Source organism: Spermophilus citellus (assembly GCF_964194105.1).
Source record: "Spermophilus citellus genome assembly, chromosome: 3".
NCBI classification, from domain to species: Eukaryota; Metazoa; Chordata; class Mammalia; order Rodentia; family Sciuridae; genus Spermophilus; species Spermophilus citellus.
This window is the reverse complement of record NC_138184.1, coordinates 19,851,076-19,866,738: the sequence shown is the minus strand read 5'-3', so window position 1 is coordinate 19,866,738 and position 15,663 is coordinate 19,851,076. Positions and strand designations below refer to the sequence as shown.

Sequence of the window (15,663 nt, the reverse complement as noted above, 5' to 3'; positions counted from 1 at the left end):
AATAGAGAACAAATGACAAAAATGCACATTACCAAAGATCACTTTTTAAGAAAAGTCTGTGAGTATCTTTCTCCTGTTTCCAAGATTCATTGTTTTGATGGCAGGAGGCTCACAGGGAGGAGAGGGGGAGGCAGTCTTCTCACTGGGAACAGTGATGCATGGTGGCTGCTCAGCTTTCTAACTGTGCTTATTTTCCAGTGTACAGGGCCACCAAATGACTGGCTTGATAAGCATGTTGTGTCAGGTTTTTGTTTGTTCTTTTAGATCCCTGATTGTGAGGTGGCGATACCTTCCTAATGCATGATGGCCTTGAGTGGTTTGGGCTGTTCTGTGATCTGGGACCAATCACTATCGAAGATACAAGTGGACCAGGAAACAAGGACCCAACTAAATCTTGCAAGAGCATAAGAGGGTGGGGGCAGAAGTGATCTCGCAGCCTACATGCAGTGGGTCACCATCAGAGCTTCCTGGGAGCAGCCTGGGCCACGTGCTTTGGTCTTTGCTCATAAACACCATCTCTTTTTTACTGAGGAAGCCAGTGCCTGGTAAGGGGTAGTAAGCTGTTTTTCTCCCTCTTGCCTGGCCCCAGGAGCCTCACAGTTATATCAACCCTCCCTTGGGTGGTGTGGGGCCGCACCAGCCTCACCCTGTCATAACACATTCTGACTCATGTCAAGAGGATGGCACCCCTTAGTCCCTCCCACGTGCCCAGCCTGGGCTTCATATCCGTTATTGCATTCTATACCACCTCTGTTTTCTAGACCGTGTGGCATGGCCACCAAGCTAGTGATAATGCAAAGACTTGAACCCAAGTCACATGACTCCAGAGTGGATGTCTTTCCCCAGGATCATGTTCTTCCAGATACTTCCAGGTTGAAGAGATCCCACCTGGGTACTCAGACAGTGGCCTGGAGGGATTCCTCCTCACAGAGCAAGTGTTGTTTTTATCAGGGATGGAAGTAGGCTCTGTGGCTGAGCCTTCCTGGACTTTGTCATTGTCACATCACTGTGCCACAGGAACTACTGGCCAGCCTGGCTTAGTTATTAAATTATGGGAACAGTGATGCATGGTGGCTGCACAGCTTTCTAACTGTGCTTATTTTCCAGTGCACAGGGCCACCAAATGACTGGCTTGATAAACATGGTACATTGGGTTTTTTCTTTGTTCTCTTCAGTCTCTGATAGATGACCTAAATATTTGGGCCACTGAGGTGTGGGCAGCCAGGTAGGTGTCTGTTCAAAGAGCATGCATTGAGCCTCTGGTGTTCTGAGAGAGCTCACTTTCTGTGTTGGGCTCTGTATTTGCCTATAAATATGCAAAATATTTTTAATGCTAAAACCAGATATCGTAGGATGTAAAATTGCAGTGTGGAGGAATCATTTTAGTTGAGATCCCAGATGCGTAAATTGAGTCTCTTGGCAGCTAGATTGCACTTTCTAGAGCTCAGGAGAATATAAAGTTGACACCTTGATAGAAATCTATGTGGAGTGTGGCTGAATCGCAATTGCTTTTAGAGCCATAGGTTTGAATTACCTGACTTTTCGTATTAAAAACAATGGTACCTTTACATAGATGTGGGCTTATTTGAAAGCAGGAAAAAGGAAAGTTCAGGAATGAAAAGAGGTTTTGGAACACAGTGGACAGCCCTGGTCTTTTTTTGTAGCCTCACTAAGAAATCTTACCAAGTTGGTGCCGTCTCACAGCTTGTAGACAGAAGTGGGCAATAGGGAGCCCCCGCCCCAGACACAGAACTCCCCCTTGGGGATGCAGACAGGGTTGGGTTTGAACATATGGGTATGGTGCCGGATTGTGTTTTTTTCTTTAATTTCTAGTTATAGATGAACACAATAATCTTTATTTTCTTTACTTATTTTTATATGGTTCTGAGGATCAAGCCCAGTGCCTCACATGTATGAAGCAAGCGTTCTGCCACTGGGCCACAACCCCAGCCCGGTGCTGGATTTTTATGGATGATCTTTTTCTTCTTTTTTTTCTGGTTAAATGGATGATCTTTAAACAGTTCAACAACTGTTTCATGGGAGGGATAAACTGTCGTATCAAGAGAAACCATATGCCTCTCTCACTTCAAAATAGAAAATTTATTACATGAATCTATTATGTGAAATTTTCCAAGTCAGACCACTACTTGGAGGCATATTAAATGATTTAAAATCTAGATGGTAAAATCAGTCGCTCATTCTCAGCGAACAGCATTATGCATGCATAATAGAGCTTCAGAATTGTATCCATCTGCATCTCCAGCCCTGACTGTCTGTCTCTGCTTGGTGTGTGACTCGGAGGAGGGCTGGTGGTGGCATCATGCAGCATTTCCATGTGCATTACAAGTCGTGCTCAAAGAAATAGGACGACATCTAATGGAGAGGCGTACTAAGTTAACTGACTCCATATTTCCACTTTGCCCAATGATACTTTATCCTTTGATCACTTTTTTATGAAATGCCCACCAGAGAGTTGCCTGGTTAATTCCCCTTTAATCTGCCTGTGGTTTCAGAATCAAATGGAAATAGTTTAAACCCTTAGATCAAGATTTCTCCACTGTGGCACTATTAACATTGCAGCTGGTTAATTTTTTTGTTCTTGAAATTGTCTTGTGCATTACAGATTTTTTATAGCATCTCTGGTTTCTACCCACTACATGATGGATAGCACATGTATGTATACACACACATGCATGCGAGCACATGCACACACACACACACACACACACACACAAAATTGTGACAAAGAAATGTTCCCTGGGAAGGACTGTGAACATCTCTGTGGGCACTAAAACCCCCAGTAGACTCTTGTCTATGGAACTGGGTTTGAATAAGTAGTTCCTAGTGAAAATATGAAGAGGGTCTCAATTTCTAGCCAGTTGGGTAAAATAAAATCTTTTAAGCAATTTAATTCAGAAGGATGTCTTCAAGATAAAGTGTTAGAAGTCTAGAAATAACTTTTTGTTTTGTTTTAATGAGCATTTAAGAGAAAGTTCCAGAAGGGCTGTATAACTCAGAAACTGTGTCTCTGAGCAGTGTCTATCCCTGACCATGTCCCCAGCCTTCCTAATTAGACAACAGCCTGATTCATATAATGTAATACCTGGAAAATAATGAATCTACAGGAGCCACCAGGCCCCAGTTACATGTAGAAACACAAAATTTGTTTTGAAATAAGGAATATGTAAAAGTGGGCAAATATTCCTCTTGAATTTTGTGATTGTTTTCCAAATGAACTTATATTCATGGTCCCCAATGTATGTTTATGCTGACAGAACTGTAGTATCTTTTCCTACAATATAATTCACCTTTTAATTGCATGGGTGGGGTGGGCAAGGGATGTACAAAAGATTTAAAGTTGTTTGTCACCATTGAACATGACTTAGGAAAGGGAGGAGGCGTGTCCACAATATCTCTCCTTCATGAACAAATGACTATGTCCCATACTTTATGAATTAGAGGAAATACTATAGGCTGATAGCTATTTTTGCAATTTAATTGTTTTCAAAACCAAATAGCAAGGGTGAAGCATACATTGCAGGGGAATGCTTACAAAGGCCTTTACATGATGTTTTTTTCCACATTGACAGGAAATAACTACATGTTCGCCAGAGTACTACAAGTGGACTCAGTACCTGTTTATTAAACTCTATGAAGCTGGACTGGCTTATCAAAAGGAGGTAAGTTAAAGTTAGCTGCAGTTGGAAAATTTTACAATTGTTCTCCTTGTCCTTGAAATACACCATTTTTATGTAAGAAAAGAATAAACCTTGTTTGCACAGTAGCAGTGAAAATGGATACTACTTCAAGTTCATGGGATCAATTGCAGCAGACCCAGAAAGTGACTACTGCCTCGCCCAGTTTAGTGCCTCCAACACCGGGTCTGGATGTCTTTCACCCTTGACTTCCTAACACATGACACAGTGTCTGGTACTTGTGATGAGATCAAAGAGAGAGAGCATAGGAGGAAATGCAGGCTTCTTAGCTCTGTTTCCTCTCCTAGCTTTTGTGACCAGTTGGGCAACAGAATCTCCAGGAAACATGGTTTCCCATCTGTTCAATGGGAGTGCTAATTTTCTTGGGAAAATTAGAGGTACTCTTTATTTTATTTGCAGTGCTGGGATAGAACCCAGGGCCTCATGCATGCTGAGCAAGTGCTCTAACTCTGAGCTATAGCCCTAGCCCTAGAGGCACTATTTACTGAACAACTGCCAGGCTGGAGGTGTAGCTGAGTGGTAAAGCACATACTTAGCGTGCATGAGGCCCTGGGTTCAATTGCCAGCACCACCTGCTAGACAGAAATCCCAGTACCTACATGGAAATGGACATGCATGTTATGGCAGGGAGCTCGATAAGTAGATAAAGCTTGGAATGGTGGGAAACAAGACAAGAGTATCATAGAGGCTTGGAACTGCACTCTCATGTGATTGATAGCCACTAGCTGCTTGTGGTTGTTAAATTTAAATTTAAATTAACTAAAATTAAATAAAGTTAAAAAGCCAAGTTTTTAGACACACTAGCCAAATACCAAGTGCTCAATGCCCTCATTGCTGGCTGGTAGTGTTGGGCAGTACAGATGTAGAACATTCCCATCCTCACAGACCATCCCATCAGACAGCACTGGTCTAGAAGGTTGAGAAGTAACAAGTAGGAAATCTACTCTGCCTTTATGCTTGGCACATTCTCCTTTGATCAGGGGGATTTGATGGCACCGAATCATGATTTCTTTCTGTGAGTCCCACTGCATTGCTTGTCTCACAGTGAATAATATGTACATAATTATTATGTGCTAAGATTTTAAATTTAATTTTTTGAGAGTGAAAGGAATAGGATTTATTTAAGTGAGAAGAAAAGAAACTGTGTGCTTACCAGGTGAGGGGGACCTGATAGCAGGTTTTCCCAGATTTTAAAATTTTTGGAATCAATATGGAGATAGACACAGAATTTCAAAATAAAACAAAAATGTCCTAAGCCTTGACAATATAAAAATAATTATAGAAATCTAAGGGAAAGGAGAGGGGTTAGGAATAGGAAAGACAGTAGAATGAATCGGACACATAACTTTCCTGATTGTATATTCATATATTCATATGCAACACATAACTGGTTATATATTCATATATGAATATACAACCAGTGTAACTCCACATCATGTACAGCCACAAAATGGGAATTTATATTCCATGTATATAGGATTGTCAAAATACACTCTACAGTCATGTATATCTAAAAAGAACAGAAAAAAAAATATAAATAAATAAATAAAACTTTCAAACTCCTTTAAAAAAAGATAACAAAAATCAAGAGGTAAAATGGGGAGAGAGAAATAGAAGAAAGAATGATGACAGGAAAGACTAAACAATTCTATGAAGAGTGTGAACAGTTGTGTGTCCATCAATAAGATTATCTAGTGTTTCCTATCCTTGGTTGTCTGGGTGCCGCTTATTATTTATATGCATGGAATATGAAATGATGTGACATATTAATATAGTAGCATCAACATTTCTCACAGGGAGCCCTATATGTATGTTTAATATTCCTGTACGAGACAGTTTATTTTTGTGTCTATTACATATATAAGTTGAATTTTGAATTTATTGCATATTTATTATAATTTCCCTTTTTAGGACACTTGCTTCTCTCTGTCTCTACACTCAGGGTTTGTGCATGCTACCTCAATTCTACAGCCCTCAAACCCCAATAGGAAACTGAACCTCATCACTGTTGGATTAGATCCAAAGCCAGCCACATTCAGCATCTTAGGAGCTGAGAAACTTTTCTAAAGATGTAAGAGGTTATGGGAGGATCCCATTACGCATGCACAGTCTTCTGGCTGGCTCCAGAGCATCTCTCTTGTTTTCCAAATCAGTATGACTGACGCTCCTTCCACCTCCCCCAATAGGGGTGCCCTGGGAAACATAACAGTTGCATTCGGCTCACCTGGGTAATGAAGGACAGTCTCCCCATCCCAAGAGCCTTCACTTTATCACATCTGCATGTAGGTAATGTGTTTATAGGTTCCAGGGATTAGGACGTGGACATCCTTGGGAGGTTGTTATTCTGCTCACCACAGCACTTTTTTTCCTATTTCGTAGAGTTGTTATTGAGGACTAAACAAGTGAATGCTCTTGAAGAACCCAGAATGGTGCCTGGAACAGACTAGGTACTCAGGAAATGCCCCACCTGAGCATACCGTTGGAGTTATGATATAGAGTGCTTATGGTGTTTAAATTGGAAAAACAGGAAACAAACAAACCAACCTAAGGTTACCTGGCTAATTCTGAGGTAGCCTATTCATGGTAAGGTATTAGGAAAGAATAATTTAGATTATTTTATTTTTATTTTTTTAAATTTAAACCATTTATTTATTCTGATTTGTTATACATGATGGCAGAATAAAATTCCATTTTTTTTAAAAAATGATGTTTTTGTTATCAATTGCTGATTTATATTGGTTTTGGAGCATTGATTTTTTTTTTTTAGTCATAGATGAACACAGTATCTTTATTTTATTTATTTATTTATTGTATATGGTGCCGAGGATCGAACCCAGTGCTTCACATATGCGAGGCAAGTGCTCTACCACTGAGCCACAGCCCCGGCCCCTGGAGTGCTGATTTTTTAAATTTATTTTTAAATTTTAATTTGTTATATATGACAGTAGAATGCATTACAATTCATACTACACATATAGAGCACAATGTTTCATATCTCTGTTTGAACACAAAGTACAGACACACCATTTGTGTCTTCGTACATGCACTTAGGGTAATGATGTCCATCTCATTCCACTGTCTTTCCTGCCCCCACTCCCCCTCCCTTCCCCTCTTTCCCTTCCCTTCCCTCCCCTTTGCTGTATCTAGAGTACATCTAATCCTCCCATGCCCCACTTAACCCCATTATGAATTAGCATCCTTAAATCAGAGAACACATTCGACATTTGGCTTTTTGGGATTGGCCAACTTCACTTAACATTATATTCTCCAACTTCATCCATTTATCTGCAAATGCCATGATTTTATTCTCTTTTAATGCTGAGTAATATTCCGTTGTGTATATATACCACATTTTCTTTATCCATTCATGTAGATTGGTTCCACAGTTTAGCTATTGTGAGTTGTGCTGCTATAAATGGAGCACTGATTTTTTAAGTCACCATTAAAGTATCATGATCTTAAGGGAAAAAAATAATAAATAGAATGTAAAAAATGTACCTTTGGTGCATTGTTCAAAGATCAGTCCTGATTCAAGATATTTTTATCAGGTAGATCCCCTTTTATTGGATAACTATCTTCAAATTGACTTTAAAACATAAAACATTGGGCTGGGGTTGTGGCTCAGTGGTAGAGCGCTTGCCTAGCATGTGTGAGGCACTGGGTTTGATTTTCAGCCCCACATATAAATAAATGAATAAGATAAAGGTCATCAACATCTTTAAAAACAAGTATTAAAGAAAAAAAACATAAAACATTGCCATGAGCATTCTCAGTTTGTGGTTTATTCCTAACTATAAACTTTTGAAATTAATTTTAGAAAGTTAAAGAAGGTACCTGATATACTTTATAAAGTATACCATCTATCAGGTAATGATGTTATATATATATCATATTCAACCAAAAGTAAATCAAATATTAGTACTTTTCCTGTAACAACATTGTCATAACTTTTTATTTTTTAATAAAAGATAGCTTCAGCCTTTAAATTTGCTTCTCACATAGCATTTAGGGTAGGGATTAGATCAGCATTACTGAATGTACTGGGAGGCAGTAAGTGTTTTGTTCCAAATCGGCATTGTTCATGGAATACTCAGTTCTACTGCAAAAGGAATCTACTCTTGTTCTCACAAAACAAAAACATTTTCAGTAATAGATATGAATGTAAAGACCTCCTTACTTGACGCAACATTAATTGCACCTCTGGTTTAAAAAAAAATGGTTTTATTCTGTGGATATTGTTGTTAGACAAAGAAGGATGCTTGCATGTTATGTGTGGACATCCTAGGAGATTGTAGAGAATTCCTTGATGGGAGTTTGTGTTTGACTGTCTCTGTGTTTTCAGTGGCAGCTGGCTAGTGCTAACTCACCCCCCTAAGCTAGGTCTGCAGCATGGCTCCAGCTTCAGGAAGTGCCCTGAAAGATCACTATGCAAACACATCCTCTTCCACTGTACACCTGTGGCTTAAGGAGGTGGCGACAGTAACAGATGAATGGTAACCTTGGGGACCTCACCTGAATTCAATCCAAATTCAGGCCCATTTTGGATGGAATGGAGCGGGATGGATTTTGAGAGCAAGGTCCTTGAATGAGTTCAAAATGATGTTACTTAGTGAAGCATGCTTTTATCAAGAGAAAGCAAGTTGATCTAAATCTGTTTGCTAAAATATATACTTTACCAGACTTCTGGAACCTGAAACTGTTTGACAGTAGATTCAGAAAAGATCTCAGGTAGGGAAAAAGCAGAGTTTGAGGAAAAAGAAGCGAGGAGAACAGTGATGAGTAGCCAAGGGCCTGGGAGTGATGTGTTCATTGCCAGGGACCAAAGCATGCTGATGTTTATGTGTGCTGGGAGGCACTTGCACCTTGTGCGAAGGCTTAGGTCCAGGGAGGCCAGGACCCTCAGCAAGATGAGAGACAGCAAGGGTTGGAACAGGAGATCTGACAGTGGCCACAGGCACCACAGTTACTGTACAGTGAAATAAGGATGATACTGCCCAGATAGTTCCCAAGGGAGTCCAAGGAGTCCCCAGCAGCAGAGGACAGAGGAAAGAGACAAAAGTGATGGGACGGAGCTGGCACATGCCTGTAATCTCAGCAATTTAGGAAGCTGAGGCAGGAAGATTACAAGTTCAAGGCCAACCTGAGCAACTTAGCAAGGCCCTGTCTCAATATAAAAGAAAAGGGGCTGGGGGTGGGGGGTAACTCAGTGGTTGAGCACTTGCCTAGCATGTGCAAGGCCCTAGGTTCCATCCTGAAGACCACAAAAGAAGTTTTTAAATAATGAATGTGGGACATCACTGCAAATTTGAACTCTTGTGAACATGGCTTCTTCACATTTGCAATGGTGTGCATTTCTGAAATGCTTTCAAAAAGCTTCTGCTAACATATTAATCTAGTGTTCAGTTCTTGATTAACTGGGAAATTTTCTTATTTGGAATGACTCATTCTGTGACATTGCCGGGTAACTGTTAAGAGGGAGGCACTGGGTAAACCTACTCAGAGTTCAGTGTGGTTTCTTTTTGGTTTTGTTTTGTTTTCTTTTTTTTTTCAGTATGCTTTCAGGTGTTTTAATGACGTCCATCTTGATGAAGATTGATTTCAAAATGCAGATATAAAAACAGTATTTTACAAATAAGACTAGTTATCAACCACGGAACATAGAATTGGCTCCAGTAGGTGACAGACAACATAGATGTCAACTAGGGAAACATGTCATAGTAAAATTGTATACAAATTAGATCCTATTTGCCAAGACTGTACTTGCTTTAAAATCAGGGTGTCCATCACAGTAAATATTCAAAACTGAAACTCTAGGCAAAGGGAAGTCCTGGCTTCAAGGGAAACAGTCGGAGGAGAGGAGACCTGGGGAAAGGGATTTGGGAAATGACTTCTGGGCTTCTCAGGCTGCACCCACTGTGCTTCCTGGACCCTGGGGGCCCTGGATTTTGACCAGCCCTACTGCCTCTGCAGCTGTGAGTTGAGGTGGACCGAAGCCTGTGGCTTCCTGTAGCCTCCAGCCTCTGCATCTTTCATCTGAGACTGTTTTCTATGGCGTTTTACCTCCTCCCTGGAGTCTTTTATTGGGGAAAAAACATTGCCTTTGTGTCATACTTTGATTTGTCTTTCATCAACACCCAGGGTTTATCATAACGTGTAAACCTCTTAGGAGCCCCTCTTCCTCCTTGCGCTTAGTTACCTACAGCCTGAGAGATGCCAGGCCGTGTGGGAAATGTCCATAAGGAAATAAAGTCCTATTTGTTTTTGCAAATCTGCAGTACCAAGCATTTGCTTCTCCTGTATCCTCTGAGGTTTGCAGAGAGCAGGAGGCAGAGGTGGAGGTAAATAGTGCTTTCCCCCCTCTTTTATATATTATACAATTTTAGCTGTGTGTGGGTTTGGTATTTTTTGTGTGTTTGAGTGGAGGTTTGTTCCTTGAATAACTTAAGTTAATACTTGCCCCTCCCAATGCTTTTTGCTTTTTTTTTTTTTTTTTTTTTTAATGGTGCTGGGGCTTGAACTCAGCGCCTCATGCATGCTAGGCAAGCTGGTGAGCTACATTCCCAACCTTGGGCCTTTCTTTTCTACCTAAGTAGAACCTTTTACTCCAACTCCTTGATATAGGCAGTGATAGATAAAGAAGTCATCTTTGGTTTATTAACCTAGAATTTTTAGGTCTAAGGTACTTTGTCCTATGTTTTATCTCTGTTTATTTATCAATTCAAGGCTTGGGGGGGCTGTATTGAAAGAAATAAATTATTCAATGCATGTCTTTCCTACCCCAACTCTAGACTTCACAACCTTAAATTTTTCAGTGGATGCACTACTTTCAGTTGTAAAATCACGCCCTGTAAATCACAACCCAGAGATAGGTTAGACTCCCTAGATTTTCTGTAATTGTTGGTTAGCTATGTCTCTGAATCAGCCAGTTCCCAGCAGGAAATAGAGGGTGCACCCAAAAGGAGTCATTGAAGAAAATGTAATAAAGGGACTATTTGTACCAACTTCAGGGAGATTCAGAGATGTTGGAAAACAACTGTCAGCAGCAACAGAAAGAAGTCTGTACCACCCACTGCTAGGCTCAGGGACAGTGTCAGGGAACAGTTACAGGAACCTGGCAGAGCAGGAGAGGCAGCAGCAGGAAAGGCCTGCCCAGAGGGGCTGTGGCCTTTGGTAGCAGGAAGCAGCCACTGCTAGCCCACAGCCCCACCAGGAAGAAGCCAGGGCACCTTTCATGGGTCAAACCCAGGCAGAGGGAAGTATCTAAGTTAACTTGTGTTAACTGGTCAAAGAACAGGATGGAAAGAGGGCCTGGAGGGGCAGATGGATAAGAGTTAGCACCTTCTCTTATTAGAATGACTTTTCTTTCCCCCCTTGCAGTACTAGAAATTGAACCCCTGGGTGCTCTACCACTAAGACCACTGAGCTACATCCTCAGCTTTTTTATTTTTTATTTTGAGACAGGGTCTTGCTAAGTTGGTGAGGTTGGCCTCCCTTGCAATCCTTCTGCCTCAACCTCCCAATTTACTGGGGTTTGAGGTATGCACCACCATGCCCCCACAGAATTACTTATTTAAAAAATAAATTTGTGGGAGGATGGTGCTGAGGATTGAACCCAAGGCTTTGTGCACACCAAGCACATGGTATATATATAAAAAAACAACAACAACAAAAAAAAAACATTTAAAACAACTTGTATCAGGTCAGGGTAACTTAATGCCCAACCACATCTTTCAGTGCTCATCACCTTCTTGGACCCAGTGACACCTGAATGTCATAAAGCAGTGGATGTAGATGACAGAGGTATTTATTTTAAATAGAGATAGAAACAAACTAGAACTCTGTGAGGGAATTTTCATAAAATTTAAGATTGCATATTCTATTGGCCAAATGAATCCATGGAGCCAAAATTCCAGAGTAGTTATCTTGTGGGGGACAGATGTTGATTGATAGAAAGCCTAAGAGTTTCCTGTGGTTTGAGTGAGGGTTATGAGTGTCAACCTGTGCAAAAATTCTTCAGTTATACACTTAAGAATTTTTCATTTTATGTATGTTATACCTCAATTTAAATAAACATAAAAAAATTAAAATTTAAAAAATTACTAAAATAGTTTAGTTTCTAGAGACCTGAGTTTTGCCCCTCTCTGTCACTCACTGAGTGGGTTGGGTAAGTTAACTTCTCTAGTCCTCAAAGTCCTTATCTGCAATGTGAGGGTAAGAATATACTTATCTCAGAGGGTGGTTGTGAGAATTAAAGACCCACCCATAGTCACCCACTCAGCACAGCAACTAGTACATGGTAATCTCTCAAGTCAAAATTAACAATTTTATTAAAATTAATACAGGTATTTCCTCTACAATAATCCCAGTTTGCTAAATGCAAAGTAGGTTCCATTTTTTTTTCTTTTTTCTCTGTTTACTAAAATATCTAAACCCTTCTAATTCATTCTTTCTTTCAATAAGATACAACAGGTCTGAAGGCACAGCTTACTGGTAGAGTGCTTGCTTAGTATTCTTAAGGCCTAACCTCCATCCCTATCCCTGCAAAATAATAATAATGATAATGATGATGGAAGAAGAAGACATCAAAGTTGAGTTAGACACATGCTTAAAGGTTTCCTTCCCAGCCCTTTCTAATGAGAAGTAAAAACAGAGGCAGTCCACCTCTTCTTTTGACAGCTTGCTAGTGGTTTCCTGGCCAAGCAGGCCTTCTGGGAGATGCCTTTAGGCCTCAGAGCAAAGCTGCTACATTCACAGGTTTCTTTACGTGTTAGAAAACACCTTGAAACGATCCTAGTAACAGCTGTCACCAGAGTACATCATTTTGTCTCCTGAATTTCCCAGGCCTTGGTTAACTGGGACCCAGTGGATGAGACAGTGCTTGCCAACGAGCAGGTGGATGAACATGGCTGTTCATGGCGCTCTGGAGCAAAGGTGGAACAGAAGTACCTCAAACAGTGGTTTATTAAAACAACTGCTTATGCAAAGGTGAGTGTCCTTGGTCCTGCCTGGTGAGTTGGCAATTATATCAAGGTCTTCTGAGTGTTGGGAAGCCCACGGGGAGGGTGCTGTAAGAGGGGCCACCAGAGCTGTGGTAGACAGATGGGAAGCAGACAAACCTCAGCTTCACCCACTCAGAGGGTGATGGGTTTGGGTCACAATTTTAAAGTTAAGAATGGCACACTGTTGTGCATTATTTGCTGATCTTGAACTCACTGCCACAGAGGTTAAAAAAAACTGTTAATTACATCAGCAATTATATATAAAAGATGAATTGTATATTTTAAAAAGTGAAAAGTGTCTTTCTCTGTCTGGTTCTGATAAGACCTACAGAAGGAGAGAATGATATTTCAGAGGGTCCAGCAAAGATCCTCTGGAAGGACTGAAGACATGGCTGTCTCCCTTTGAGAAGCCAGAGTGAGGAGGAAGAAAATGAAGACCAAAGTTCTGGTGCGAACTCCTCCTATGTCCCTGGTTGACAGTGTAAACTGGCCCTTGGCCTTGGTTTTCTCATCAGTAAAATAAGGGTTTGGGGCCAGCTGGCTTTGAAGGTGCCTTCTGGCTTCTTCTATGTTCATAGATTCAAGGCAGAGCCAACAATTGTAAGCAGGGACTTGGTTATTAAATCACAGTCACTTGAGCAAAATGATCAGTTCCACATGTACTGGAATCACTCTGGGGGCATCCTGTGAGCTCACGCAGATCCCAAGGTAGCCCATGGTTGCTCTGCCAGAGACAGGGTGTTAGTCTGAAGTGGACTTTAGGTGAGATCCAATACTGCAGTCTCATGAGCAAGGAAAGCACAAAGCTCTGAATAACCTCTGATCACTGCAAAACTGCTCAATTAAAACTGCAGTCCACCTCCTCACAATACCCTTGCCATATGGAAGTGTGACCTCCAGTTTTCACACTCAAAGACACATCTTAAAATGAGGCTCTTTTTCCATTATAATTTATTCAGAATGCAGCAGAGACTAGCATATGGACCCAGGAAAGTACTCATTAGAACTTGTTAGCACAGTGCCCTGCTCCTTTTGAGCACAGTAATATTGGAGACTGAATGAGAAGAACAAAGCTGGAATGTTGCTTTCTGTATCATCCCAGGCAGTGCGCGCCCCTGTCTGCTGGCCGTTGGGGTCTGCTGCATTACTGAGAGGATGCCAGGTCATCTCCTGGACCTGTCAGATGATTTTGTAATAGGCATTATTGGAAAGGCCACCTGATTAGCTCTTTTGTTTTGACCTCTGCCTCTAGTTGGAAATGTAATAACCTAACTGAGAGGCATTATTCTTTAAATTGTCAGCTGTGAATTTTCAGCTGTTCAGCAGAAATGGTTAGTTTCCATGGTGACTTGCCTGGTTCTTACTGAACTCCTGTGCAGATGTATTGAAAAAGCTGTCTTTGGAGGTCAGTGCTGAAAATCAGGAGAAGAGCGAGCACAGGGCTCCAAAAGGCCTAACAGAAAACAATTGCTATGGGGCTGAGAGCAGAACAGAGACACCAGAGGGCTGCACAGTACTGTAACACCATGGAGTGATGGCCTAGCCAGTGATATAATTGAGACCCCACAAAGGTCATGTATTAGAAATATAAATGACACCTTAACACTGAAGACAAAATCAAAACAGACTTGCGTTAATAAAAAATAAAAGCAAAGCTGAGAGGTTCAAAAGAAATTTCTGTAACAAAAATCAAATCTTTAAAGGGGGACAACATAATTCAGACTGCCTACAAGGTTTCATCTGCAGTGTCCAACATGTAACAAAAAATTACTAGACTTGCTGAGAAGCAATAAATATTGATCCCATAATCAAGGAAAAAACTTAGCCCAATAGAAATAGACCCTGAGATAACCCAGATATTGGAATTAGAAGATTAAGCCAAAAGCATCTGTTATATAAATGGCCTGAGACTTAAAGGATAAGATGGTCTTAATGAGCAGGAAGATGGGGACTCTCAGAAGAGAGTGGAAACTATTTTTAAAAATGAACCAATTGGAAATCTAGAGCAGAAAAGCACAGTATCTGAAATAAACAATTCACTGTTGGTGCTGCAGAGGGATAAGTAAGAACTAAGTAGACCATAAAGCTGGAGGAGCACCCCCCCCCCCATATAGGAAAAAGCATGTGTGGTATCTCTAAAACAGAAATAGAGGAGATGGCTTTGAGAAGTTGAAAGGGCTCTACAGCTTCCAGAGAGCCAGGTGGGGAGAGGTGCAGAGGGGTCAGATCAGGCCTTTTCAGTCTTGAGGAGTTTGGACTTTACCATGGGGAGTGTATGTAATCATTAAAAGAGTCTGAGGAAGAGTAGGACATGGTTAGACTTATGTTTTTGTATGATCACTGTGGAAAGTGCAAGGTGCAGAGAGAGCAATTAGAGTGCTGTTATAATGGTCCGGGCATGCACAACTTAGACTCAGGTAGGAGCCCTAGAGAAAAGTGAGCAGCTTAGGAAAATATTCAGGAGGCAGAATCCATGGAATTTGGTGATATGGTGGATGATAGGTCAGCAATGGCAGCCATCAAAGAAGACCCTGGCTTGAACAGTTGGTGGATGGTTAATGCTACTCACTGGAGGTAGGGACTCCTGGAAAAGGCATCACCTTACCCTTTTGAGTTTAAGATGACTCAGACATTTGAGAAGAGATGTAAAATTAATAGGTCCTTGGAAAATTAAATAGGTCCAAAATTAATAAAATTAATAGGTCCAAAATTTCAAAAAAAAAATCAAATGAGGGAGGACATCTGCTCTAACACAGTATATGGATTGAAGGTGTAACTCAGTGGTAGAGCTCTTGCCTACCATTCACAAGGCTCTGAGTTCTATCCCAAGCAGGACAACAAAATTAAAATTAAATAAGTAAATAAATGAAATGAAACAGCTTAGAATTAACAAAGAGGTGCTACTGTATAAACAAGGATGAGATGTTGAATTGGTTGCAGTGCTTTTG

The 15,663-nt window shown here is 40.8% G+C and overlaps 1 protein-coding gene and 1 long non-coding RNA gene across 4 annotated transcripts in view; one reads left to right on the top strand and one right to left on the bottom strand.

Annotated features, from left to right (window-relative positions):
- The window catches only part of LARS2 (leucyl-tRNA synthetase 2, mitochondrial), a 144,952-nt gene that overhangs the window by 55,335 nt on the left and 73,954 nt on the right, over positions 1–15,663 (top strand). For all 3 annotated transcript variants that reach the window (XM_081282815.1, XM_081282817.1, XM_081282816.1), the window contains 2 exons: positions 3,591–3,680; positions 12,558–12,701. In XM_081282815.1, the coding sequence (XP_081138941.1) occupies positions 3,591–3,680; positions 12,558–12,701 (234 nt within the window). The remainder of the gene's footprint in view (positions 1–3,590; positions 3,681–12,557; positions 12,702–15,663) is intronic.
- The window catches only part of LOC308643113, a 622,623-nt gene that overhangs the window by 559,186 nt on the left and 47,774 nt on the right, over positions 1–15,663 (bottom strand). The gene's annotated exons all lie outside the window — the stretch shown is intronic.